Raw genomic sequence first — 25,328 nt, 5'->3', positions numbered from 1 at the left:
GAATTAGAGACACTAAATTGTCCATGACTGTGTTTGATATAACCTTGTGAACTGATGAACCTTGTGTAATGAGTACCTACCGTTCCTGCCATGAATGTAACCAAAGTGTAAAACATGACGTTAAAATCCTAATAAATAAACAATAAACAAACTAAGGTAAAGGTGTAAACAGCTCACTTCTAGTTTCACATTTCATTAGAGCCATGTATATACCACTTTTGTTTCATTTCTTTAGTGTATTTATGTAGGCTTATGTGGGTTTACACACACTAACCATTAAAAACATCCAAAAGTCTCTATTTAGACAAATAATGTTTAATCACAAATGGACATCAGACCGCCGAATACATCCACAATTTACATTTATCTGTTAAACATATCCATTGATCTGTTATGATTGACTTCTCTAAATACTAGGGTCGATAAGTGTTATATGATTTTGTATTAAAATGAAGAAGGAAAGTATATTTTGGTCACAGATTCCTTCACATGTTAAATATTAGCAAATCCTACAAGCAGTGGTCAGTTTATACAGTAATCCGGACAGTATGACCAGCATGTGAAACGTTCTAGCCAATCGTAGCACAGCTTGTGTATTGAAAGCCAATCCTGACTCAGAATCCTGAAACAATTATCCAATCCGAGTGTTGAAATAACTGTTTTGAGGCGGGACTTGTCTGAAAACGGGTGTGGAAAGAAAAACCACCGCGTCCAGTTCAGGTTTCCATCATGGCGTCAATGCAGGTGACTATCGAAATATAGTAAACAAATCGGATTGATTTAAATGATTATAATGGACTTAATACAGTGTGAGCACGTTTCACTGTTATTTATGGCTTTAAATTCGTTGCTCATATGAAGCATGCTTTTTAACCGTTATTTGGGGGCTGAAGTGGAATCAGGGATGTTTAACCGGTAGCTGTGATGCTAGCCAGCTGGCTAACGAGAATCCCTTTACCTTTCATATTAGCATCGCTAAGCTAACTGATTAGCAACGGTTATTTTAAAAATAAAGTGTATTTATTCTTTATTAAACTTGTGGCATTGGTAAATAGAAATGTCATTGCTTTGTTTGTTATATTTTAGTATCTTATAGACTTGTGATAAGCGAACGTTTCGAGTTTCATCTGTGTTTATTCTAATAGAATCGAACCTTAGAAGTGAGACACGTTAAATAAATACAGATTTATTATTATTATATTGGGGGTTTATGTTTTAGTTGTTTATAGTATTTTGAATGTCCTCATTTAGTGATTGTCATCTGCATCAAATACGAAAGTTGTTTTTTGTGAATTCGGGTGTGGAAGCTGGTCACTTCTCTGTGCCCATATGCCAACAGGGCTAGTTTAAGTGCACTGATTAAGAGTGACATGGAACACTGTTCCCTGCCAAGGTCAGGAAGAGGACCCAACTGTTACCTGATGTTATGCTATGAGGAAAAAGATGTGTCATTATGGCAGGGCAGGTATAGCCTAGTGGTTAAGGTACTGGTCCAGTAATCAAAGGGGTGCCAGTTCAAGCCCCACCACTGCCAGGTTGCCGCTGTTGGGCCCTTGAGCAAGGCCTTTAACCCTCAATTGCTCAGACAGTATACTGTCACAGTGCTGTAGGTCGCTTTGGATAAAAGAAATGCCGAAAATGTAAATTATGAGCTGAAGGGAGCTGCTGGAACACTGGTGTTACTGGGAACCAGTGACTTTCCTTAATACATTTATGGCGTTTAGCAGACCCTTTCTTGATAATCCATGTTAATCCAGGAGGGTTAATTGAAGGTTTATGGTTTGGCTCAAGGGTCCAACAGTGGCAACTCTGTTGTGCTGGGTATTAACCTAGCAACCTTCTGATTACTAATCCAACTCCAGCACCTTAACAACTAAGCAACCGCAGCTATTTTCATCCTTTATATCATCACAATGATGCCGGTGTTTATTTTCTTCCTTTCTTTCCATCTTTTAGAAACGGTTACAAAAAGAGCTGTTGGCTTTGCAGAGTGACCCCCCGCCTGGAATGACCCTGAATGAAAGGAGTGTCCAAAATACAATCACTGAGTAAGTCCTTCTATTTTTTCCCCAACAATAACTGGTCTGTTTGGTCTATAGGGGCACTGGTTTTTGGAAATAAAGAGCTGTGTTTTTCATGAACCTATTGATCTTATTTGTTCAGACACTGTTAAAGGAGTTTGTTTATTATTTATTATTTAGTTTTTTCAGCATGACTGATTTGTCAGCGTTTTGTTTTTCCGTAGGTGGTTTATAGACATGGAGGGAGCACCGGGCACCCTGTACGAGGGGGAGAAGTTCCAGCTTCTCTTCAAGTTCAGCAACAGATACCCGTTCGATTCACCTCAGGTAGAGTTTCACACCGAGCTGTAGGATTAAAGTGGCCGTGTTGACCATTTTTAAAGAGTTTATTTATTATGTCATCGAGCAACTTTACAGAATCCAGGACCGACAGAACAAAAAATCCCCTGTTGAGCAGCCGAGGGCGACAGCGGCAAGAAAAAACCCTCTTAAGATTACAGGAAGAAACCCTGACAGGCCTCAGGTGGCCTGGAGAATCACTTTAATGAATTAGACTTACATAAATCATACAGACATGAAATTAAATTAAACTAAAAGTTATACCTGGGAAAATAATAATAATATAAACAGCTGGATTTATTATTCAGTCGTGTTTTCTAAAACATTCTACAGTGTCATGCAAGTGATGTAAGAAAATAAAACAATTTTACTGAAAGAAAAGAAACTAAATATGGAAATTAATCAAATATTTACATTTATTTAGAACACAGTAAAGCTTTATTTATTCACTGTAGTTTTGCATTATGAAATATAAAATATATTTTATGTGTGTATAATAATCTCCTGATGATAAATGTACCTTTATTCAGGTTTGCTAAGATGAAATGTTGAAAGTGTCGAGCTGTAAATCAAAAATTCACATCATAAAATACAGTCGTAGGGCAAGTGTAGCCTAGTGGGTAAGGTACTGGACTAGTAATCAGAGGGTCTCTGGTTCAAACTCCACTACTGCCAGGTTGCTGCTGTTGGGCCCTTGAGCGAGGCCCTTAACCCTCAGTTGCTCAGACTGTATACTGTCACACTATTGTAAGTCGTTTTGGATAAAGGCATCTGCTGAATGCTGAAAATGTAAATAAAACACAGAGAGCATCCTGGTGGCGCACCCTAGTGGCCAGGCAGTATAGAGAAGTGTCGACATGTACCGGGCGCTCTGGTGGTGCAGCGGCCTAATGGGCTAGCACACAGTCGGGCGTGTTTAAGGGAGGGTAGGTCACATGGGGTCACATGGGGTCACATGGAGCACTGTACAGCTCTGTGTGGGCTGGCGACTGGGAACTGGGCGGCGTCATGGTCTGTAGCGCTCCCTGTCCTGAACTGAGGTATTGCAACACGCAACAGGGTTACAATCGAGAATTGGGATTGATTAAATTGGAAGAAAAAAGGGTGGCGGAGTGTGATTGGATGTGCCTGAGGGGGGAGTGGGTGGCCAAAACTGCCCTGATACCAAATAATGTAGACAGACCAGAACGGTCCCCGATGCCTAAATGTGGGAGCAGCAGTCATGTGACCTACATCTGACCTCAAATTTTGACTTGCAGGTCATGTTTACGGGCGAGAACATCCCCGTCCATCCACACGTGTACAGTAACGGGCACATCTGCCTGTCCATCCTAACAGAGGACTGGAGTCCGGCGCTGTCCGTCCAGTCCGTGTGTCTGAGCATCATCAGCATGCTGTCCAGCTGCAAAGAGAAGGTGAGTGAGTGCCGGTGCTACCGGAGCCCAAAATTCTGCTCAGAGTTCCAAAACCTGAACAAACCGGTTAAACAGACCGAGCAGATTTTACTAAGAGCGGTGAGTTCAGTCAGGAATGCAAATGAGTTACTGCAGTGAGAAAGTAAGAAGGACAGTTCTGGCTCAGCTGGATGTTCCACTATATTCGTCGGAAGGTTAAGGGCTCGAGTCCCACCACCACCATTTGCTTGGATTGTATCCTCTCCCAGTTGGAAGTAAGAGACGTTTTTAAATAAAAGCACTGGTTTGTGATTTTTAAAGTGAATACCGTGAATATAATTATATTTAATATTTTTTTATTTTATTGAATTTTTAAGTATTTATTATTTAATTGAAGTTTATTTAGTATTATTTATTTGAATTTAATATTATTATTATTTATTGAATTTGATTTAGTATTTTTTATTATTTAATTGAATTTTTAAATATTATTTATTTTTTAATTGTGTCTAGTATTATTTATATGAATTTGATTTAATATTATTTATTTGAATTTAATCATATTTGTTATTTAATTGGATTTTTTAAATATGTATTATTTAATTAAATTGTATTTAACATTATTTATTGTTTAATTAATGATTTTAATATTACTTATTATTTAATTGAATTGTATTTAAAAAAATGTTTATTTAATTGACTTTAAATGTTATTTATTATTTAATTGAAGTTTATTTATTATTATTTATTATTTATTGAATTTTCTGTGATGAGTGGTTTTTCTGACGAGCCGTTCTCTCGCTCTCCCCCGGTAGCGACGGCCTCCTGATAACTCCTTCTACGTACGGACGTGTAACAAAAATCCAAAGAAAACAAAGTGGTGGTATCACGGTGAGTGTGATTATTTATGAATGAAATAAAAATCTAATAGAATTATGATCTGATTAAAGATCCAGAAATGAGCTGCAGGGTTTCGTTTATCTCTGTGGATTTAGAGGTTTTATTCGCTGCATCATAATAAACCCTGGGTTTTTCTCTGTGGTTCCAGACGATACATGCTAGTAGTTCGGGGACTCGTAGCGCGCTCCGGTCGCGGACGGACTCACGGACGGTACACCTGCACTTTTTTTCCATATTCGGTCTCGGGCGTCGGACTGATCGGACCTCTGCGGAGAGAGAGAGGAGTCGCTGGGAGCGTGAAACTTCAGCCTGCTGAAACAATAACCTGACACCACTCCAGGAATGTAAACATGATCAGAAGCAGGAGGTTCTACTAGTGTTTAGGGATTATTATTATTATTTTTATGATTATGATTATTTTGGGTTCGTTTGACGTCTTTCCACTGACCGAGCCGAGCCGGTGCTGGTGCAGAGAAACGTGTGTGTGTGTGTGTGTGTGTGTGTGAGAGAGCTGGTGTACGGTGTCGGGGTTTCGTCCTGCGTCCTCAGGGATCTTTACCAGGTTTCACTGTTCGGTGTCAGATGGAACATCTATGCAGTATCGACAGCAATTTAAATCAAGGGTTTTATTTAGTAGTCGCAGACTCGTGTTCCAGACCACGCCCGGGATTGAATTTTTTGGCTGCTGTAATGTCAGGGTGAACAAACTTTTCCCAGCGATCAGTGCTGGATTATCCAAAAATGTTCCTCATTCCATTCCAGCCGGTCCCTCTCCCCCCTCGTCTCATTAGGTGCTAATTATTATCGAGGGTCACGTTTGTGTATCTGAGCAGTGAATGTACTGGTGGAGTGAAAACACTTCAGGGTTTGGTGGAATGTAAACAATTCAGTCCAATTTTGGGACTCTTTTGAGCAGCCCTCCTCAATCAGGATCCAGTATCGGGGTCTGCAGCAGTACAGTAGACACGGCTGGGGAATTGGATACGACTAAATTGGGAGAAAAGGAACAAAATGCATAAAAGAGAATGAATAAGAAGTGGTTAGAAGTTTAAGGTACTAGACTAGTAATCAAAAGGGTGCTGGTTCAAGCCCCAAATAAATAAATAAATAAACCCAAATAAATAAATAAATATAGATCTCAAATGTGTTTAGCAATAATTCCATAAAGCTGGGGGTGACGTGGCCACACCTACTGTGTCATTTAAGTCCTAATTAATGATTTATTTAAGATAAATGAGCAGAATAATAGATGTTCAGTCAGCACTGATGCTGGGAAACGTCTGTTCACCTCAGTACTGCTGTGACTGTAAAACTCCATCATCGTTTAAATCATTCTCGCGCCTCCAGTCCTCGTCATGAAGAAATTCCCCCCGCGTCCGTATCCAGGCCCCCGGTTTCAGCCCCAGCACCGACCCGGTCTCAGTGGAAAAGTCTTCTTTCCTTTTCTCTCTCTTGATTTTACGTTTCTGCAGGTTGATGATGATTATTTTGTGCAGTAAATCATCCGCATGCTTCCAGCCTGTCCGAATCTAAACTGCTCAAACTACTGTACGAGTGGAGGCGTTCGAAACGGAGACACACGCCTCGCGTCATGTGCACTGTGAACTGTAGGGGGCGCCGTTCGGCTCTTAGTTGTGATCGTAGAAGAATGAAACCTTAGTTTAGCCGTGACCAGGCATGTGCCGATAGGTGTGTTTAGAGCGGCTCTGCAGCATTTAGTGAACCCTTCAATCAACCATTATACCCTGTGTATGGGGCACTACCATCCTGGAAGAGACCACTCCCATCAAGGTAGTGCATACTCGTTATTTTATGTTGATTTGCAGGTCCTCTTTCCTCTAATAATGACGAGCAAACTGCCTCCCAGAGCATAACACTTACACTGCTTAAGCATTCAGGCTTGTTCTGTTCTTCTGGTGTATGCCCCACAAGCGACTGAAGCTCCTGCCATCCGTGCCCCAGTAATAACCCTCACAGATTGCTTCCCTTCACATTCCAGCTCTGATTGGTCAGATTAAAGGCGCACTGGGTCAAATTTAGGGGTCTTCAGGTGACCGTTGGATCCCCACAGTGTTGGTTATTTAGCGTGGGAGTCCGCCGTGTTTGCATTTTAGCAGTGCTGGAACCTCGCAGCATGTCATGCCTCTGCGCACCGTTAAAAAGTTCACGTGTCGGGTCTCTGGTTCCAGTCTCGGCTGCTCGACTTGTATGATTGGTTGATTGGTTTTAGCCTCCTTCCTGCTGCAACAGCGACTCCTGCTGTCTGGTCGAGGCACTGACACGATGAGGTGCTAACTGTTTAGGCTCACTCTTGAAATCCACCACTGACCGGTGTGTGCTAACCCTTCTCGACCAGCAGAGGTCGCCAGAGTGCACAGGAAGACTGGGTGTACAGGTGCTAGTGTGTACCGTCGGCACGTGCCTGGTCTGGATTTACCACAGACAGAGGAACCAGCGTGGGCGTTCGTGATTTTGGGCGTCAGGATTAGAAGCAGCTCTGGACGCGCGGTGAGGGTGAGACGTCGTAAACGCTGCGGTTCTGGTTCCGCAGGCTGATTTTATTTCTTTATTTTGGCTGATTAAAGTCCTGATGAAGAAACCGGATCAGATCTGTCGGAGCGCCGCGTGTCTGTCGCAGGTTTACGTAGGATTTTCGGCTGGGGCTTTAGGGCTAGTGTACCTTCGGTTTAAAAATGTGTGACGCTCTATGTTTTTGTTATTTATCATTATTTAAATGAAATGTTCTAATTCCAAATATATATAATATATTTTGAAATGACTCCAGGCTCTGAGTGGTCACTGCTGATGGCTGTGAGGATGTATAATGTATATAATAACAATTTCTGTTGACTTTCAGCAGCATTTTTACAAAGTAGAGGTTCCTGTAGACATTACATGAAGGAGCTTCAATGGACTACAGAGAAACCCTAAATTTAAACCACTAAACACATTGCTAAGAGTTAAAACGATCATTGTGAGACAGCCGGCTTCATAAATGCTGTTTTGATTGAACCGAATCTGCACAAATACCCACAGACGCACTCCAAATTCCAGTGGAATCCTTCTCCAAGAGTGGAAGCTGTTAAGTGTCCCAAAAGGGGAAAATTGTGACTAACAATCTCCATGGTTTTAGAGTTTATACACTTTTGGCCCTGTTTTATAAGGCTGTGAACTCTAGATGGCGCTCTGATTTGAGTTGCTGGTCAGAACATTTTGCTCTTCGGAATTAAGATAATTTAGAGTAATCAATAATTCAGCACCATCAACTCACACACGTTTTAAAGCTGCTCAAAGGCTCAACAGTCTGTGGTCTCACGTCACATATATTTAATAGAAAACAGGTCTGGACTGCAGGCGACCCTGCCTAGCACCTGGACTCTACTATGAAGCCACGCTGTTGTAACACCTGTGAGAAGCAGCTTGGCATCATCTTTCCAAAACAAGCCAGGACGCCTCAAAAAAGTTGTCATATTTAGTGCTATTTTGGTTTACCTTATCGTCTGTTTCTGTTATTTTGTCCTCCATTCTAACCTAATGAATTTTAAGAGAGACTGAGCTAAAGAAAACGGAGGTTACACTTCCCGAAAACATGATCTTTCCCAACATCAAGGAACTAGTAGTGTTTCCTCCTGTATGTTTGGCGGTTCTCACCACTGGATTCAGTTGTAATGAGTAATCAGACAGACGGTCCGGTGTGTGTATTTCGTCATGGACGTTACACTCGTTCACTTTATCTACAGGGGAATTTTTATCCCACTGTGTCTCCCTTACTGGAATTCTTTATCAGTATCACTTTTATGTCGTGACCTTCGGTTTGGGAGACACTGTAAGTGTCTCTGGATTAACGTGGGTCTTCAGAATAAAAGCTGCCTTGTTTTGTTTGGCATCGTAACTCCCTCAGATGACTTTAAATGAGTGTAAATTTAGTGATGAAGCGCGGATGTGAAATATCTGACATTTAAAACCACAACCACCCCTAAAACACTCAACTTCTCTTTTATATCCGCATACATTCACACCCACTTGAAATCCTCTGACTGATGAACTTTCAGTTACTAGATTCTTACAAACATCATTTACGTTTACTTTTTATAAAAAGAACCTTTTAGAACCTTTAACCATAAGAAGGACAGAATATAAATGGTGCTGGATGTTCTGTGTGTAGAGCAGATCCCGTTATCACTGATTTGGCCTCCTACGGAACACCTGTTAATATAAATCATCACATGAACTCCACTTGCTTTATTTCTAAAGATAATAAATGAACGTTTTTCATCTGAATGTCAAATGTGGATGAACAAACTGGTGGAGCTTCACTGAGTTGAGTGTCTGAAGCTCATTGTACAGGCTGTAGATGTTTCTTCAGGTTCTTTTTTATACTTTCGGTATTTTATGAAACAAAATTCCAGTAATTGTTTCAGCCAGACACAACTGGTTCTCAAAACGTCTCAAAAAGATACACAAAGCAAATCAGGTGATTCCTACGATGATGTAAAAACTATAATGTTATTTAACTTCGTGGTGGACCTCTAATGTCTTGTTTCTTGTTGTCAAATCAATTTTCCATCAAAGAATACATGGAGTGGTCTTAGGATGAAGAAATAAAAGCTTATAAGCCAGTATTTCTGAATTTCAGATGTTTCACACTTTCGTAATAACCCGGGTGTGGAGCTGCAGTAACAGTTCCAGTTTACTCCGTTTGTTCCAGTAAATGACTGACTTGTGCTTGATGACCCAAACCTTTAGGAAACTGGACCAACGTTTCTGACCTCCCACGTGTGTTTGTTGGAATCCCCACAGTGATTCTGACCGAACATCATCGTTCTAACGTTCCACTGTGATAACACATGTGGGGAGTTTAAATGTCAGACAGGCAGATCAGTTAGTGAGTTCCTGGAGGGAGAGACGGAATCCCGTTCACCGGCCCCCCGTGTGTCATAACCGAAACAGAGAGGAGGAAGCAGCTCTTATCATTCCAACTCAGAGATTCCCCACACAGGGATTAATCATCAGTTCAGGTCCATCAGGGAATCTACATGAACTCGACTGTGTTTAATTCTGAGGTTCATCTGGTCACTGTGCAGATTAGTGACCATCATCGAGCACAAAATACCTTAAATATGATGCACAGTTTAGAATTTCCTAGTTACTTCAGTTCTGATGAATCTTTAACACATCAAGTGGCGTGATCACTCATCCCTATATTCAAACAACTGATTATAAAGAGGGGTTTAGTCCAAACAGAGAAGAACAGTGGTCAGAATTTATGTCTGAAACCTTACATTTAAACCGTGGTACTTTTAATATGGTTGTGTGCTGTTAGGAACGATGTAGGCAGGATATTTACTCAGGAAAAGACTAAACGTGACCTTTTTGGTGCAGTGACAAGATCAGTAACTCTCACACATATTTATTTGTCATTTTTTATTGGTGGTTTTATTCAGGTGGTTTGACAGCAGGATGAAATGCATGATGAGTTTTTTATCTCAAATACGAATCTTTAAAACTTTTTACTTGTTAAATGGTGAAAAAAACTTAAATTATACACTGATGTAAAAAAGAAAAAAACAGTGCACTGTGAGTTCGAATCTCTGAGCTGGTCGACCTGGTCGAAGGTCACACAAACACAGTTGGGGGTGTTAGATAGAGAGAAGGTCGGGCGGGGTCTCTTTTTTGCCACCGCTGCAATATGTGATCTCAGAGATCGGTCTGGACACATGAGGAAGTTGAGGGGTGCGTCACATGGAGCTTAGCGTGTCTTTCCGGGCGCAATACGGCTCTTTGTGGGAACCCAAGACTGTCGGGTGATAAGAAGTGGCTATTTTTATTCATAATAAAAGTGGTTTGTAAATCTTACTGATCTTCTGAAGCGTTTTGAGAAGTATTTTCTAAAGTGGTTTAGATAAAGAAGAGTAAGAACCGGTAAACTAATCAGACTTTGTACTTCACAACTAATGGTGAATCTGAAATAATAATATTTTTAAAAAACACACTCGACTGACATTCCTGTATACATATTTTATTATTACAGTCGTTTACTGCACACAGACATAAACACACTTTAGGATCGTCTGGAAGCTCTGATGTGACGAAGCTTCAAACTTTTGGTCACAATGTAAAACAGAAGAGGAATACAAATAATACAAATGATTATTAATAATAAATAAGACACTGTACATTCTTACAGTAACATACTGCATCATCATATTATAATCAAACTGATCGATGAATTTCACCCAGACACGTGCCAGTAATCAGTGATGGGGTGTTTATAATATAACATTATGAAAATATTGAATAAAAATACATAATAAAACATAATAACAGCACATAATCTCATCAATACGTTCTGTAGTTCTGTACACACTGATATCACAGTTTAGTCCAGAGAGACGCCACCGCGGTCCTGTACATCAGAACACCGGGGGACTACATGTGACTTTTGGCCTCGTTGTTGTTGGTGGACTCTTTCCGATGGGCGAGGAACGGGTACATGCACTTATCAGCACCAAGGAAGCGGTACATGCACACGACGGCTTCGAACGGCAAAATCCTGTAAGGAATGAGAAACAAACCAAACTGGTGAAATAGGAACCATTTATATTTATATACACACACACACACCTGTTATATTTACTGGTTACGTCTTTACTTACGTTTTCATGAAGGTGACGACGTACATGGCTCGCGGCATGCAGACCATCGGCTGGTCGGTCAGGATCGCCCTCATGGCTCTTTCCACGCAGTACTCGGCCTTCAGCGGGGGAAAGAGAGGCGCTATCTCCTTCCTGTGAAGAATAAATACATCAACCCAAACAAATCAGCTACTTCATTACATACTAAATAAACATCTCAAGTTTCATTTAACATGCAAACAGGTATTACACAACAATGATCCATTACGCCAGTAGTGAAGAGATTATGACGTACGTTGTCATTTTAAATGCTGGCGGCTGCTGTTATTGGCTGGCAAACGGACATGTGGCCACGGTAGGAGATCGTTTCCTCCCACCAAACATGCTATTTTGACGTGCTAAGTTCTTTTCAGCGATTATAACAATGTTATTAGCTGATGTTATTACTGGTATGAATGAGGACCTTCCCTCAAGTTCACGCTCATTTACAGCTAATATAGAAGTGCTGAGTATCTGCTCTACCTGATCTGACAGCCTTCAAACATCCCCGTATCCACCAGGAAGGGGCAGACCAGGGTCATCTTTATCCCGTCCTTCTCGGCCGCCTTCAACTCGTGACTCAGAGACTCGTGAAATCCTATAGCGCCAAATTTACTCGCGCAGTAATCCTGTAACCGACACAACATCAATTCAGAGCAAAAAAAATCAAGGTTTTATTCTGATATTCAGAGACACGATGGATGTTGAACACACACCTCCACCCCGGCGGTACTGAACAGACCCAGTGAGCTGGCGACGGTCACAATGTGCCCGTGATTTAACTCCAACATCCGCGGTAAGAATGCCTTGGTGGTCTGCAAAGCACATATATACACACAACCCATCAAAATCCAGTATAAACGGCAGCACCAGAACTTTGTGCTTCATCATGTTTGTTATGCCATTTACTCCCCAAAAATATGAACCATGTGCATCATTTAAACATTTTCATGCTTCTACCACATTATTACAGTTCTTCAGCTCTCCATTACAGTTCTGCCCCAAACTCACCCAGAAGTGGGCGTGGCAGTTGACCATCATGGTCCTCTCGATCAGTTCATCAGGACATTCGAGGAGGTGGCGTCCTGAAACCACGCCCGCGTTGTTAACGAGGAACGTAACGTCACCCACGTCTCGTCTCACCAGCTCGGCTGTGGCGTAAACGCTCTCACGGTTGCTCACGTCACACACGTAGGTGTAAACCTTGGGCTGGAACACAGGGACCTCCTGAATGCTGTCACCTGAACCTGAAAATGACGCAAAAGATTCAATATAATAATGTAAGCTGAGGTGGGTCAAAATCATTTGGTTAATAATTATCACAATTAACATGAGGACACACGGATGGACGGTCTGTGTGGGAATTCATTCCTATTGTGTCGTGTGTACCAGACTACAACAAAGCGTTCTATATTTGGCACATTGTGGTTTGTTCGTGTACGGTGTGTACAGCATGAATGATGATAATGTGGTTTCTTGATGACGTCCGCCAAACATTCGTCAGACATTCTTAACAATTTTAAAAACGTTTAGTAAAGTCGAGCAGCTGAGAGATAGAATGATGCTGGGATTTAAATTCACCAATTGTAGCAGTCCAGTATCATTAAAACACTTCAGTCTTCACTTCACAGTCAGAAATATATGTTCTGTACAGGGTGTCAAACCCTCACAGTCACTTTAGGGTCCTTGGTTAATTTTTGATGAAGAAATAACAGCCAAATATTCAAAATATGCTTCTGCGTTTGACACTTGAGCTGAAACTATCTATGCATCAAAATCAAGCATCTACAAAATCCTTAGTTTGTAGTGGTTACCATCATTATAAATTAGCACATAAGTCTGACATGTTTTCATTTGTGAGCAGTACATATTGTGATGGAGTACAGAATACTTTGGGTTTTGTCAATAAGATAAAATATAGTAAAAAAATACTAGTGATTGATGGGTTGTGTATATTTTCACTTTATTTATAACAGACAGAAATATAAATGAACATTTTATGCAATTAAAAAGCAATAATATATTATATTAATAATAATTAATTCACGCCTGCAAAGTAAAATCTGTGGTGAATGATCACTTCCTTCTTCTGCTTTGGTTACTAGATGCATCGTTTGCAAGTAAACACTGGTACTAAACATAACCACACAGTCGGTGATTGTATACCCCCCTTACCTGTGCACGGTGACATTTTGCGGTAAATCTCCCGCACCATGTCGGCGGTCTCCTCGTTGGCAGATCGGTTGATGTCCCACAGTACCAGGCTGGCACCTCTGTGGGCGAACTGCAGGGCAAACAGGCGGCCCAGCCCGCTCCCCGCCCCGGTGATCACACACAACCGGCCATGAACGCTCTTCTCCCGGGCTTTCACCAACCACCTCCCCGCGGCCAGCAGCACCGAGTACAGCACCTTATAACACACCAGCACCAGCTCAAGCACGATATACATCCTGAGATCTGACCGTCAACCCCAGTACAGAACCAGTACAACCAGGTACAATGAGCAGAACCTCAGTCCAAAACAATCTGATCCAACTTCATCTCGTCCTGCTTCACTTCCATATAAACCTGCTGGAGTACTGGGAGTGACGTCACGCCCATGACGCAGTCGATTCCCCAATACTTTGTTCACGGAATCATTGTTGTATAATCCATTCATAACCTTTCATAACCACAGACTGGAACTTATGCAAAAGTTCAGGCACCCTTGATGAGATTTAACGTTCTGAATAACATCACATATATTAGTGGAAATTCTCCAAACTTTTGGTCCATGTACCCACTCCGAGGTCCACAAACACACATAAAGAGTGAGCCTGTTAGGGCTGTAAGTACCTTCAGGTTCAGGAAGAGAGGTGAGCCTGTCCAAAATCCCCCAAAATGAGGCTTGCTTCTACAGGTGAGATAAACATCAGAAATGACCTGGTCAGGTTTCCTCCATCCTCCATCCTCCTCATTTTCATCAGATGTGTCTGATCTGTCAGAGCTTTATTTATTATTTATTTATTTTATTTTTGTTTTCTTTAAAGTAACAAATACAGTAAACATACAGGTACACTTATGAACATATTATCAACAATATGTTTTAACATTAATACAACAATAACCAAAATATGTTCAACAACAATAAAAAATACAAATCATTTAAGAAATAAGAATTTAAAATAATAAAGAAAAATAAAATAAAACCCTCCTTAGAAATGTGTTATCTTTACATAAATCTAAACTGCTTTAAGACAGTTAACATTCTACATCATTTCTTATAATAAAATGTTATTATTTGCAAATGTTTACTCAAATCTAAAAGCTTTATTTATTATTCTGCTAGAAGGAGAATATGTTTGTTTGTCTGTAATAAAGTTCTGCGTCTGAGTGGAATATGTAGTGTTAAAATGAACACTAAACACTCAAGTCTTATTAAAATAAAATATAAAAACCTTTCACACAAAAACCTTCACAAAGTGTTATTTTTAATGATCTTAAAATTATTTTTAGGGTCAGGTGAAGTACTATCTGGCTGTTTTTACTTCACACAGCTTGAGATTCACTGCTCTGTTGGAAACTTCAGCACATTTTATTGCACAATGTTGTTTTCTTGCTGGGTCTAACCTATCAAATAAAACATAAAATGTGGCACATGCAAGAAAAAATGTATATCAATATTGTTTGTAATATGTTTATTTTTTTCAATATGTTAAATTCATCAAAACATCAGCAATTATACAATTATATAATATCAATATGGTCCAGAATCTGAAATAAATGTTTCCAGAACCTTGTGGGATTGATGCCACCGATAATTTAAATCATTCTGAGTAAGTAAATTGAACCGTCCCTGTATTCCTGGTGTATTCCTGCCTTGTGCCCAATGCTTTCGTAGGCTTAGTTTAGTCCATAATAAAGAAATAAAGATATATGAAACTACAGCCGTGCTTCCTTAACCAGGCTGCCTCTTAAACTGAATAAATCAGAAGTATTGGCAACCTTTACGAATTAAACATATTCAAGATGATAAACCAGGAATGCTTTTAAGAAAGTATATTAATTAAGAAAAACATTCAGGCTCCATTATAAATAAAATAAATTCTATGATTTGATGAAACTACAGTAGAAATGTAAGCCTCTCATTCTAAGCTGTAGACGTAAATCTTGATTTATAGATCATATTCCTCCCTTGTTCCTGTCACAGATGATTTAAAGATCAGCGATGTTTGCTTCTTCAAACTAAAGAGCCTAAACGCTTGAAACTGAACCAACACATCCACGAACAGCTCGTATTTGAGCTATTTTACACTTTTATTGAGTATTTAACCGATAAATTTAACACATACATGATTAAATATGTCGATGTTTAAACTCTCCATGGTGTCGCTAGAGCTAACCGGAAGTGTGTGGACGTATAAGACTTCTTTGCGCATGCGTGAATCTCTCTTTTACCGTGGGCACAATGGCGGGTGAAACGTAAGTTGTCTTTCTTGTCGTTTAAATCGTCTTCCATCGGCTTCTGTGATAATAATCCAGGGTCAGTAAAACACCGAGATTGCTGTTAAAACACCCGTGTGTGCTGTGGCGTTGATATTTCGGTGGTTTATGGAGGATTGTGTGTGTAAATTAAATGGAAATGATTGAAGCGGTTCAGCCGCTGGGATCAGTGTAGCGTTAGCATCGTGTGCTAACTGGCCCGAGTGGCTAAACCCATGCTGGCTTGTTAAAAGCGAGTATTTAAGTTTATAAGGTCCTGTTGTGTTTTTCGTCTCTATAATAGTACCCATGTTTATTATAAAGCTTTAGTAAAGTGTGTATAATGTATATAAGCTGTGTGAACCTGATCGTGTGTGTTGGCTGGTTAGCAGCACCGGTTGTTACCACATTATCAGACTGGTGTAAATTAATACAGTAAAATGTTCGGTTTCAAACTTTGATTGTTCAAAATTCAGTTAGATTTGGATCATGTCCGGTCATGGTGCAGTGACGGCTACTGTAGGTCACCTAATAATGTGCAACACGCTTTATATTCTAACAATCGAAACCTCTGTGGTTATTAATGATGGGAAGCAAATATAGTCATAAATAATAAATCTATATATGTAGCTCAACAGGTTGGGTAAATGTCCTGCAGTTGGTAACTGGTATTTTGGATGCTCCTTGAGCAATAGAGCTCAGTGTCTAATGGATTATGATATATTTGATAGTCTTGTGTCTGATTATCTCATATCATGTTGTGAAATCACACTGAGGTCCAACAAATGATCCTAAATGTTGTGAACTTAACACCTTGGACACATTCATTACCTGTTGTGTTGGAGTTTACCTGCCATGAAGTGACCCAACTCAGATTGGAGGCTGTTGTCAGTATCTACTGGTACTTCTGATCTTTTATACTGGGATCAGATTAGGATAGTGGGGAAATGCCACACTTGAACAACAGCGTGATGTTTGCTTGTGAGGAAGTCAAGATAAAATGCGATTAGATGATTCAGATTCCTTGTCGCGGGCACCACAGGTTGTAGGACCTTCAGTGCTGTAGTGACCGTCATTTGAAATAGTGTTGGAGTTTCGTTTATATAGGATTAACTCGGGGATGGTAGATGGTTCAGTTCTTTAGAGGGTAACGGCTACTAAATATTGTGCTCATCAGTTGCCCTTGTTGTCTGCTTGGGCGGCACAGCAAGAAGGTCCTGGGTTTGATCCCCTAGTAGGGGTGGGGTCCGGTTCCTTCCTGTGTGAAGTTTGCATGTTCTCCCTGTGTTTGTGTGGGTTTCCTCCCACAGTCATGTAAGTGAGGTGAACTGGAGACACTAAATAGTTCATGACTGTTTGATATTAAACTTGAACTGATGAATCTTGTGTAAGCAGTAACGACCCGTCTTGTCATGATGGAACCAGAGTGTAAAACATCACGTTATAATCATCATAAATAAATAAATAAATAAATAAAGGTTTTCTGCTTGTTTTCAGAGAGAAGGTCACCTCGGTTCCTGAAAGTCTCTTGAAAAAGAGAAAGCACTATGCTGCAGTCAAGGCCCACCGTGTCAAGGCCCTGCGCGCAGATAAAAGAGTGAGTCCGTCTTCTTATCTAAAGAGCATCTGTCATTTTAAAACCTTATAATGTTAATATTAAATTAAAGATTTTTGAGGTCTGGGTTTACAAACGAATCTTATTGAATGTTTTCTCTCCCCCCGTTAGACTCGCAGAGTCACCAGCAACTTGATCTTTAAGAGAGCCGAGGCGTACCACAAGGAGTACAGGCAGCTGTACAGGGGCGAGATCCGCATGCACCGCATGGCCCGCAAAGCCGGAAACTTCTACGTCCCTGCCGAGCCCAAACTGGCCTTCGTCGTCAGGATCAGAGGGTGAGCGCGTGAATCTGGATCTGCTGTTTGTTAGAGGAACGTTTCACCCTGAAAATCCACCGGTGGAGATGTGTTGGCAACACCTTAGTGGTTTGGGATGCAGCCCATGACTCTTTGATGATCGTTTTCTGCCGACCGTTCTGAAATGTACCCTGGTATTACCAGTGTTTTGGGGTGAGACGTTCCCGTGGTTCATGATGCAGCTCTTTTTTCCCCGTCTTATCGACCGTGGTGATTCCTCTGCAAACTTTGCCAGTCGCTCTGAAACCGCACTGGTGCTCAGGAATGGTGTTTTTGTGAGCGATCCTGTTAATGCAGCAAGCTTTCTCTCTCTCTCTCTCTCTCTCTCTCTCTCTCTCTCTCCTCCGCAGTATAAATGGCGTGAGCCCCAAAGTGCGCAAGGTGCTGCAGCTCCTGCGTCTGCGCCAGATCTTCAACGGCGTCTTCGTCAAGCTCAACAAGGCCTCCATCAACATGCTGCGTATCGCCGAGCCCTACATCGCCTGGGGGTACGACAGACGTGTTTCATATGTACATGCACACACACACACGTTCACAGGTCTACCCAGGGGTACAGGGTGGCCCCTGTTGTCAGATTTAGGTTCGGGTTTTACATTAATGGTATTAAACTGGTGCTTTTTGCTTCATTTTGATTTATTTACTTTATTTGAACCAGCGACCATTCACTCAGTGGTCTAGCACCTTAACTGCTGGGCTTCCACTACACTGACGTGTGCTTCTTCTTAGCTTAGTTCTGCTCCCAATGCCATAAACATGTTGGAAGTGTCTCATCAGAGCACATTAGTGGCAGAGCTGAGAAGCTCATTCTGGTTTAAATGTGTGGAAAATCCGGCGAAGCTGCTCTAAATAACATCCTGGGGCTTTTAAGCTTTAGGTGGGCAGCTCTGTCCTGGGTTTGATCCCCCGGTGGAGTGGCCCGGGTCCTTTCTGTGTGGATTTTGCACGTTCTCCCTGTGTCTGTGTGAGTTTCCTCTCACAGTCCAAAGACATGCAGTCAGGTTAGTGTTAATTTGAGACATTAAATAGTTCATGACTGTGTTTGATATTAAACCTGAACTGATGAATCTTGTGTGAGCAGTAACTACCTGCACAGTCATGAATGAACCAAAGTGTAAAACATCGTTATTATCCTATTAAAGCAGAAATTTAAGCTTTAGGCTCTAATAGGGAAGCAAAGATCTTTAAACATTAAACTCATACTGACCCACACCGTCCAGCTGAGCCACCACTGCACTATACTGGACTGTCCACCGCAGGCAGGACTTGGGTCTGAATACTTGATTGAGCTACATTTGGTCACTGAACACACACATTTGAGACCTGAAGCATGAATGCGCTGATGCTGTCAGCTGATTAAATCTTGCGTCTCTTTCCTCCTCAGTTACCCCAACCTGAAATCTGTGCGTGAGCTCATCTACAAGCGAGGATTCGGCAAGATCCGTAAGCAGCGCATCCCTATGACGGACAACGCTCTCATCGAGAAGACCCTCGGTAAGCTTCCCGCACCACTCGGACCCTCCAGCGCTGTGGATGTTCAGACTGGTCCTGCATGTCTGACCTTAAAGGTACGAACACTGGAACTCACTGCTGCTTACACCGGTCGCTCTTCTCTCCAGGTTCTTGCGGAATCATCTGCATGGAGGATCTGATCCACGAGATCTACACCGTGGGCAAGAACTTCAAATCCGCCAACAACTTCCTGTGGCCCTTCAAGCTGTCGTCTCCCCGCGGTGGCATGAACAAGAAGACCACCCACTTCGTGGAGGGAGGAGACGCTGGAAACCGCGAGGACCAGATCAACAGACTCATCAGGAGGATGAACTAGGAGTGAGTAGCTGCACACACAGCTCCGGGTGGGGGATTTGTTCAGTGCCCACTCGGGTGATGCCAGCTGGGTTTTGGATCCACTGCTGTCCCATTTGAAGTAGAGCTGGGGTAAGGCGGGGGGTGTACACTTTATAGCCAAAAGTATTTGGACAAACTGCGGGCATTAATATGGTGCCACTGTTAGGTACTTTTAGATTCTGGAGTGTTAATGTATGGATTGTTTACGTTCCTAATTGTGTTTCTCTCTCTGTGTGCAGGTGGAGCCGGACATTTTTGGTGTGATTAACAATAAAAATGTTTAATACACACTGCTGGTGTTTTGGTTTTTATTTCCTGTGTTTGTTTTGTGCTTCAATCACGTTCTCGTTCATTTGCTTAACGTTCATGTGGTGGTCTCATGAAGAACATGCAAATCTACACATGGTGAAAATGTATTATTGCTTAAGAAATCTTGTAGGTTCTCCTGATGGAGTATTAATGATACTTAGACTTGCTCATAAAGCTCTATAGGATGGGGGTGGCACTGTCCTCTGACGACCCGAAGGTCCTGGGTTTAATTCCCAGGTGAAGTGGCGCGGGTCCTTTCTCTGTGGAGTTTGCATGTTCTCCCAGTGTCTGTAAGTGAGGTGAATTAGAGATACAAAATTAAACTGATGCATCACGGGTAACCTGTATTTACCTGCCCTGTCATGAAGGGAACCGAAGTGTAAAACATCAAAGTTAAACCCTAATAAAACAAAGCTGTGTGGGATGGATGAGGAGAAACGTCTCACCCCACACACTGATTAAAATGAGGGAACTTTCATGTGTTTTTGATGGGATTTTGTATTATAAAAGTAAATCATTGGAGGGTAAATACATCCCTCCCTCCACCACAGTGTTTTTAGTGTAATGCATTATAACATTTATGCTTCTTTACTGGGGAAGTCGGACGTAACCAAATCCAGAGCCTGAACAGAACATCTCGGCTCTTTGTGTTACACTCGGATGATCTGGTGTCTTCAGAGCACAGAAGTGTTCTCCAGCTCCTTCAGGTTCCACTCTCAGATGTGGGTCTGAAGACTGGACCTGGAAAACGGTCATCGTGTCTCGTGTAGGTGTGTTTTACTGGAATCATGTGGGAGGAGGGAACTGGTTTACTGTTTGCCATTGTTTCATCTCAGCCGTTCAGTTCTCCACTGGAACCTTCAACTTCTGCCTCATTCGTGGATGAATGAAGCTTTCGTGAAGCAGGAGGTTTAAGCTGGTGCAGTTTTGATCTTCTGACTGAAGAGAACGTGGTGGAGATGTTGAGCACTTTATATCTTCTCAGGTTGAAAGTTCTTCTGATTGGATGGTTTAGTCTGAGAGCTTTGACAGAAAAGCGGCTCCTTTGTTCTTCAAAATCCATGAGTGTTTGGTACGAGTATGATGGTGAGTAGAAGTTGCTGTATGGGAGGACTGGCTCGGTTAGCAGTGATATCCGATGTTTAATATGTGGACTTCATTTACAAAATTGTTTTTTAATAAAAGTATTCTGACACGCATAGATGCAGCATCTGAAAAGTATTTAAAGTAGCTGGTAACTGCTGTGTCAAAAACACTATATGGCAGAAAGTATTTGGACACCTGACCGAGTATTACAAAAATAATTAGTATTAAAACAGCGCTCTCTGTGTGATCTATTCAGCAGGAACAGCTGTTATTCTGATTCTGAGAAGCTTCACACAAGACTGAAGTATGTCTGTGTATGGGAATTTGTGCCCGTTCAGTGTAACAAGGGAGCGTTTATATGATCAGCACTGATGTTCGCGTTCTGGTCCATTCTCACAGTGATGGTGACATGGCTATATATGGGACCCAAATGGTTTAGCTGGGGTAGTGTTGGGCTGCCCATGAAAACAAGAAAGCGTGTACTGGCCACATACGACCAGAACTTAATGACTTACATGGTCCAAGCTTGGAGCCCGTCTTGCTACATGGGTTCCAAAGCTGTGTGAGTTATAGATAAGATACTTTATTTATCCCGAAGGAAATTATAGCTCTCCAGTAGTTTAGCAAGCAAAAGAAGAGAAACTAATACAAATATAAATTAAGTAAGTAAATAAGGTGCATTTATACAGCAAATGGTCTGCAACAGAAAAACAGTATGTGCAAACTGTGCATCTGGTACATGTGATAGAAGCAGTAGTGTATCTATTATAACCAATATATACAGATATATAAGAATAAATATAGAGATATGGATATTGTTATAGTTATAAATATATACCTACTCGTAGCCCACACAGGCTAACCCTTATAGGGCCCATAAACTGTTAGATTATGTCCACATCACCTGTACACATGAATGAATCTGGATTTGCAAAAGGGACCCAAACTGCAGCCAATGATTCTATGTTGGGCACATATGGGCATCCCAGCTGAGCTACGGTGAATAGTTGTTAGTTTTACATTAGATGCCAAGTTTAGGGGAACGTTTTTAATTAATAGTAATTAAAAAAAATAATAATAATAAAAAAAATAAATCAAAATAAGACTGAACTCTGGTGTGCTTGGTGTTACAGGACCGGTGTTTTATTTCCAGTTGAACACACAAACCTGCACCAATGGAATGCACATGGTGCATTTCAACTACACGCTGGTTCCCAGTAAGATGCTTTTCTTCGATATCCCCATGATAACATGATTGTCTGTCTTAACCCTACGAGGCTACAAGTATGTGGACGCCTGCGCATGAGCTTGCTAAACATCCCAATTCAAAGCCATGAGTATTAATATCCAGTTGCTCCTCTTTGCACTGTTTTGGGAGGTCCAACAGTGTTCCTTTCAGTCAAAAGAGTGTTAGTAAGATCAGGTACTGACACTGGACAGGGAATCCTGGCTTGCAACTGACATTCCAATTCATCCCAAAGCTGTTTGGAGGTTCTCCGGAGCAAACTCATCAAACCACGTCTTTATGGACCTTGCTATGAATCTGGTTAAAACATCCAATCTCAATCATTAGGGGGTTTCCACATATTTTGGCCACACAGGGTGTTTGGCACCGACCCCCCAGTGCTGGTGTGTTCTCTACATGAACCCTGTATAGAAATGTGAAACACTAGGAGCTTTTTTCTCTTGATGTTGAGTTTATTTGTACCTGATCTTCTCTTGGTGTTTGATTCTTTAGAGTTTACCATCTCCCGCGCTGGGTACCTCATCACCACATTCTACAGAAAGAAGAAGTGGTTGGAGTTTTACCAAACCCCGGTACAGTGCTCTCACCTCGCAGTCTGCAACCTCATTAAAGGAGGTACGAACCAACCGATCAAACCTGAAAAGCTCACAAAGAATTATTTATTTTAGACTCCAGACCAAGACCAGACACATTGAGATTTGATTCCCTTTAGCACATTTACCTCTATAATATATGGCCAAAAGTATGTAGACATACTTTCTAATGATTGAGTTTAGGTGTTACAGTCACACCCATTGATACAAAGTGTGTAAAATATATTAGATATAAAAAATATCAAAACAGTAAGTGGGTTTGTGAGGTCAGACACTGAAGATGCATAGAATTAATTGTAACACGTTAGCAATAAATGTGGCTTTAAAACAGAATAATTTGTGAGGAATAACCACATATACTGGCCATGTATTGTCTATTTAGTTATGACGCTTTAAAGTCCTGTGGAAATTCAATGGTTTAAAAGTCTTAAAAGTGGAATCAGGAGTCTCTCTTGCACCAGATATTTTTGTAAATAACAGTAGAATGTAGATGTAGAAATGTACATTTTATTTTTATTTTGTTCTTGCTGACTGTTTGGTTCCTCATTTCAGAAACTATCAGTGAGTCGATAACACTTCCACTAAAGGAATACTTTGCTACTGAGGTGAGTTCTTCAGATTAAAAATAATCTTTAACAATTATACACAGTTCTGCCTAAATTTCTGATTTTATTGATATTGGTTCTTTTTATTTATCTCTTTAGGGTGAATATCAAGGTATCGCCAGAGTGATCATCATTGACGACCTTGAAAATGAATTAAGTGTTAATGTTAATGTAACTCTAGAGATACGAAACGACCTCATTTAATTATTAGCAGTTGCTTATTTAAGTCTATGTCATTAATAAAAACAGGAAAACTGAAGTTGTTTGTATTATTTTTTAAATGTTATTTTTAGTCAAAATAATTGTATCCAGTATATACAGAAAAGAATAGAAGTGACCGGTGTGTGTAGTGTACAGGGTATTAAAGATAAGATGTGTAAAGGTCCATGAGTTTCCACCGCCTCCACCAACACCTACCTAAGCGCAGATGGACGCGTTGTAGTTCTAAATAAACGACATTTCCCACAAACCCCCGCGCTCATCAGCGCTCATTCAGTTCAGCTGCGTTCAGCTCTATTAAAGTGCGCTCACACAGGCGCGCAGTGCTGCGTCTCACTGACCAGCCGATAAGGTAACAGGTAACAGGTAACAGGTAACAGGTAATAGGTAATAGGTAACAGGTAACAGGTAATAGGTAATGTATAATGTATAATGTATAATGTATAAGAGATAAAGTTATAATAATCTAATAGAGGAGTCCTAATAGTGATCTATGTTGTGGGAGTACCGAGGGCTGAAATAAAGAGAGTTTTAGTTCCTTCAGCACCCAGAGCTGCTTCGTTTGTCCAGTCAGTCAGAAGAGTTTTTGTGAGGAGAGAAACTGATGGTTTAGTAAAAGGCCTGGCTTCAATCGGAATTCCAATTCATCCCATATATGCTGACTAGGGCTGAGGTCAGGACTCTGTGGAATTTCCAAGCATCAAATGTGTCTCACCTGGTCTTTATGGACCATGCTTTGTTCTGGGTTGCAGGCACTGCTGTCTGTATAATACAGTTGGAGTTCTGGGATTTAGGAATCCTAAATATTCACCCATCATTCCCCTCTTTACTCCTTGATTAATCCTCGCCCCAACCTCCTCTTAGGCAAGGAGACACCCTGAACTCCAGCTCAATAATCCCAGAACCCCTCACCCTCCCACGACCAATACTGTCTCATAATCACCACACATACAGTATGGGGGAAGGTGTTTGCCTGCACTCCTAAATACGTTTATAACATTAATTTTTGTCATCATATAAGAGGGGTGTCCACATACTTTTAAGACTGTTGCTTTACTTGCTAGCCCTGGCGTTTCTGTAGCCCAGTATGGACCTAGTGCAAGTGAGATGAAGTGTAAAAATGGGTGAAACTTTTCCAGTTTGAGGGTTCATGTGAGGATGAGAGATTCTGTTGCCTCTGTAAAGAATACCACCTCCTCCTGAACGTGTCCACCATAATACTCCTCAGGGTGAAGATCTGATAATCAGGATCAACATGGTCCATGATGCTGAATCTTAATCATCATAAATTTAACTCTGAATGTGAGGAATGAAGCGCGATGATGATACCTCACCATGAGGGGGCGCTACAGGACAATGTGTTAACTATCCATGAGACGCAGTTTTGAATCTATATTACATCATTTAATAAATACACGAAGTCACATGATCAAAACCCAGCAGCTTCCAATCATCCAGCTGTTATTAAAGATTAATTTCTCTTCTGTGATTAATAAGATGAATCAGTGGGTCAGTGGTACCTGACCGAGTCGTTCTGACTAACTGTGCCACTCTGGTCCTGATGGGTGGCAGCAGGTGTTTTTAAGATGAGCCTGTTTGAGCTTCAGGGTCATAAATCTCACCCTAATGGTGGATGAGGTGGGGTAGAGGGGTAATTAAGGAGCCTCCATGTAAACCAACCCTCCCTGTGTTAAAGCAGTCAGAGGTAAAGGTGAAAAAATG

The 25,328-nt window shown here is 41.2% G+C and overlaps 3 protein-coding genes and 1 non-coding gene across 6 annotated transcripts in view; 3 read left to right on the top strand and 1 right to left on the bottom strand.

Moving 5' to 3' along the window:
* The first annotated feature begins 702 nt into the window (after window positions 1-702).
* ube2wa (ubiquitin conjugating enzyme E2 Wa) lies at window positions 703-7,433 on the top strand. The gene is made up of 6 exons (XM_062987433.1): window positions 703-744; window positions 1,957-2,048; window positions 2,246-2,348; window positions 3,620-3,775; window positions 4,570-4,645; window positions 4,803-7,433. Exons 1-6 carry the CDS (start codon window positions 730-732, stop codon window positions 4,814-4,816), a joined length of 456 nt encoding a protein of 151 aa, XP_062843503.1. The 5' UTR covers window positions 703-729; the 3' UTR covers window positions 4,817-7,433.
* A 3,219-nt stretch (window positions 7,434-10,652) lies between these two features.
* On the bottom strand, window positions 10,653-13,884 carry rdh10b (retinol dehydrogenase 10b). The gene is made up of 6 exons (XM_062987602.1): window positions 13,504-13,884; window positions 12,340-12,575; window positions 12,045-12,143; window positions 11,812-11,957; window positions 11,311-11,442; window positions 10,653-11,207 (listed from the first exon to the last, which is right to left on the bottom strand). The coding sequence occupies exons 1-6, from the start codon at window positions 13,775-13,777 to the stop codon at window positions 11,084-11,086; spliced, it is 1,011 nt and encodes a 336-aa protein (XP_062843672.1). The 5' UTR covers window positions 13,778-13,884; the 3' UTR covers window positions 10,653-11,083.
* A 1,865-nt stretch (window positions 13,885-15,749) lies between these two features.
* Window positions 15,750-25,328, top strand: part of rpl7 (ribosomal protein L7) — a 124,694-nt gene continuing 115,115 nt past the window's right edge. For 2 of the 3 annotated variants that reach the window (XM_062987908.1, XM_062987910.1), the window contains exons 1-6: window positions 15,750-15,789; window positions 17,287-17,386; window positions 17,516-17,682; window positions 18,054-18,191; window positions 19,085-19,194; window positions 19,320-19,534. In XM_062987908.1, coding sequence (XP_062843978.1) covers window positions 15,776-15,789; window positions 17,287-17,386; window positions 17,516-17,682; window positions 18,054-18,191; window positions 19,085-19,194; window positions 19,320-19,528 — 738 coding nt within the window. In that variant the 5' untranslated portion in view covers window positions 15,750-15,775 and the 3' untranslated portion in view covers window positions 19,529-19,534. Of the gene's footprint in view, window positions 15,790-17,286; window positions 17,387-17,515; window positions 17,683-18,053; window positions 18,192-19,084; window positions 19,195-19,319; window positions 19,535-19,787; window positions 19,839-25,328 lie in introns of those variants that run through there. The other variant, XM_062987909.1, reaches the window with a different exon arrangement.
* On the top strand, window positions 17,867-17,956 carry LOC134302937 (small nucleolar SNORD12/SNORD106). Its single transcript, XR_010007606.1, has one exon. It is a non-coding gene; the product is annotated as a small nucleolar SNORD12/SNORD106 (small nucleolar RNA).

The sequence above is a fragment of the Trichomycterus rosablanca genome, chromosome 25, assembly GCF_030014385.1.
Source record: "Trichomycterus rosablanca isolate fTriRos1 chromosome 25, fTriRos1.hap1, whole genome shotgun sequence".
Lineage (NCBI taxonomy): Eukaryota > Metazoa > Chordata > Actinopteri > Siluriformes > Trichomycteridae > Trichomycterus > Trichomycterus rosablanca.
The sequence above is the reverse complement of the archived record's forward strand: the minus strand, read 5'-3'. Positions and strand labels throughout refer to the sequence as shown.

Coding starts and splice junctions, on each gene's coding strand:
- ube2wa (XM_062987433.1), top strand. Junction 2,049..2,245: donor GTCCAAAATACAATCACTGA/GTAAGTCCTTCT, acceptor GTTTTTCCGTAG/GTGGTTTATAGACATGGAGG. Junction 3,776..4,569: donor TGTCCAGCTGCAAAGAGAAG/GTGAGTGAGTGC, acceptor CTCCCCCGGTAG/CGACGGCCTCCTGATAACTC.
- rdh10b (XM_062987602.1), bottom strand. CDS start 13,777: ATGTATATCGTGCTTGAGCTGGTGCTGGTGTGTTATAAGGTGCTGTAC. Junction 12,144..12,339: donor ACTGCCACGCCCACTTCTGG/GTGAGTTTGGGG, acceptor TGTGCTTTGCAG/ACCACCAAGGCATTCTTACC. Junction 11,208..11,310: donor GTCGTCACCTTCATGAAAAC/GTAAGTAAAGAC, acceptor CATTCCTTACAG/GATTTTGCCGTTCGAAGCCG.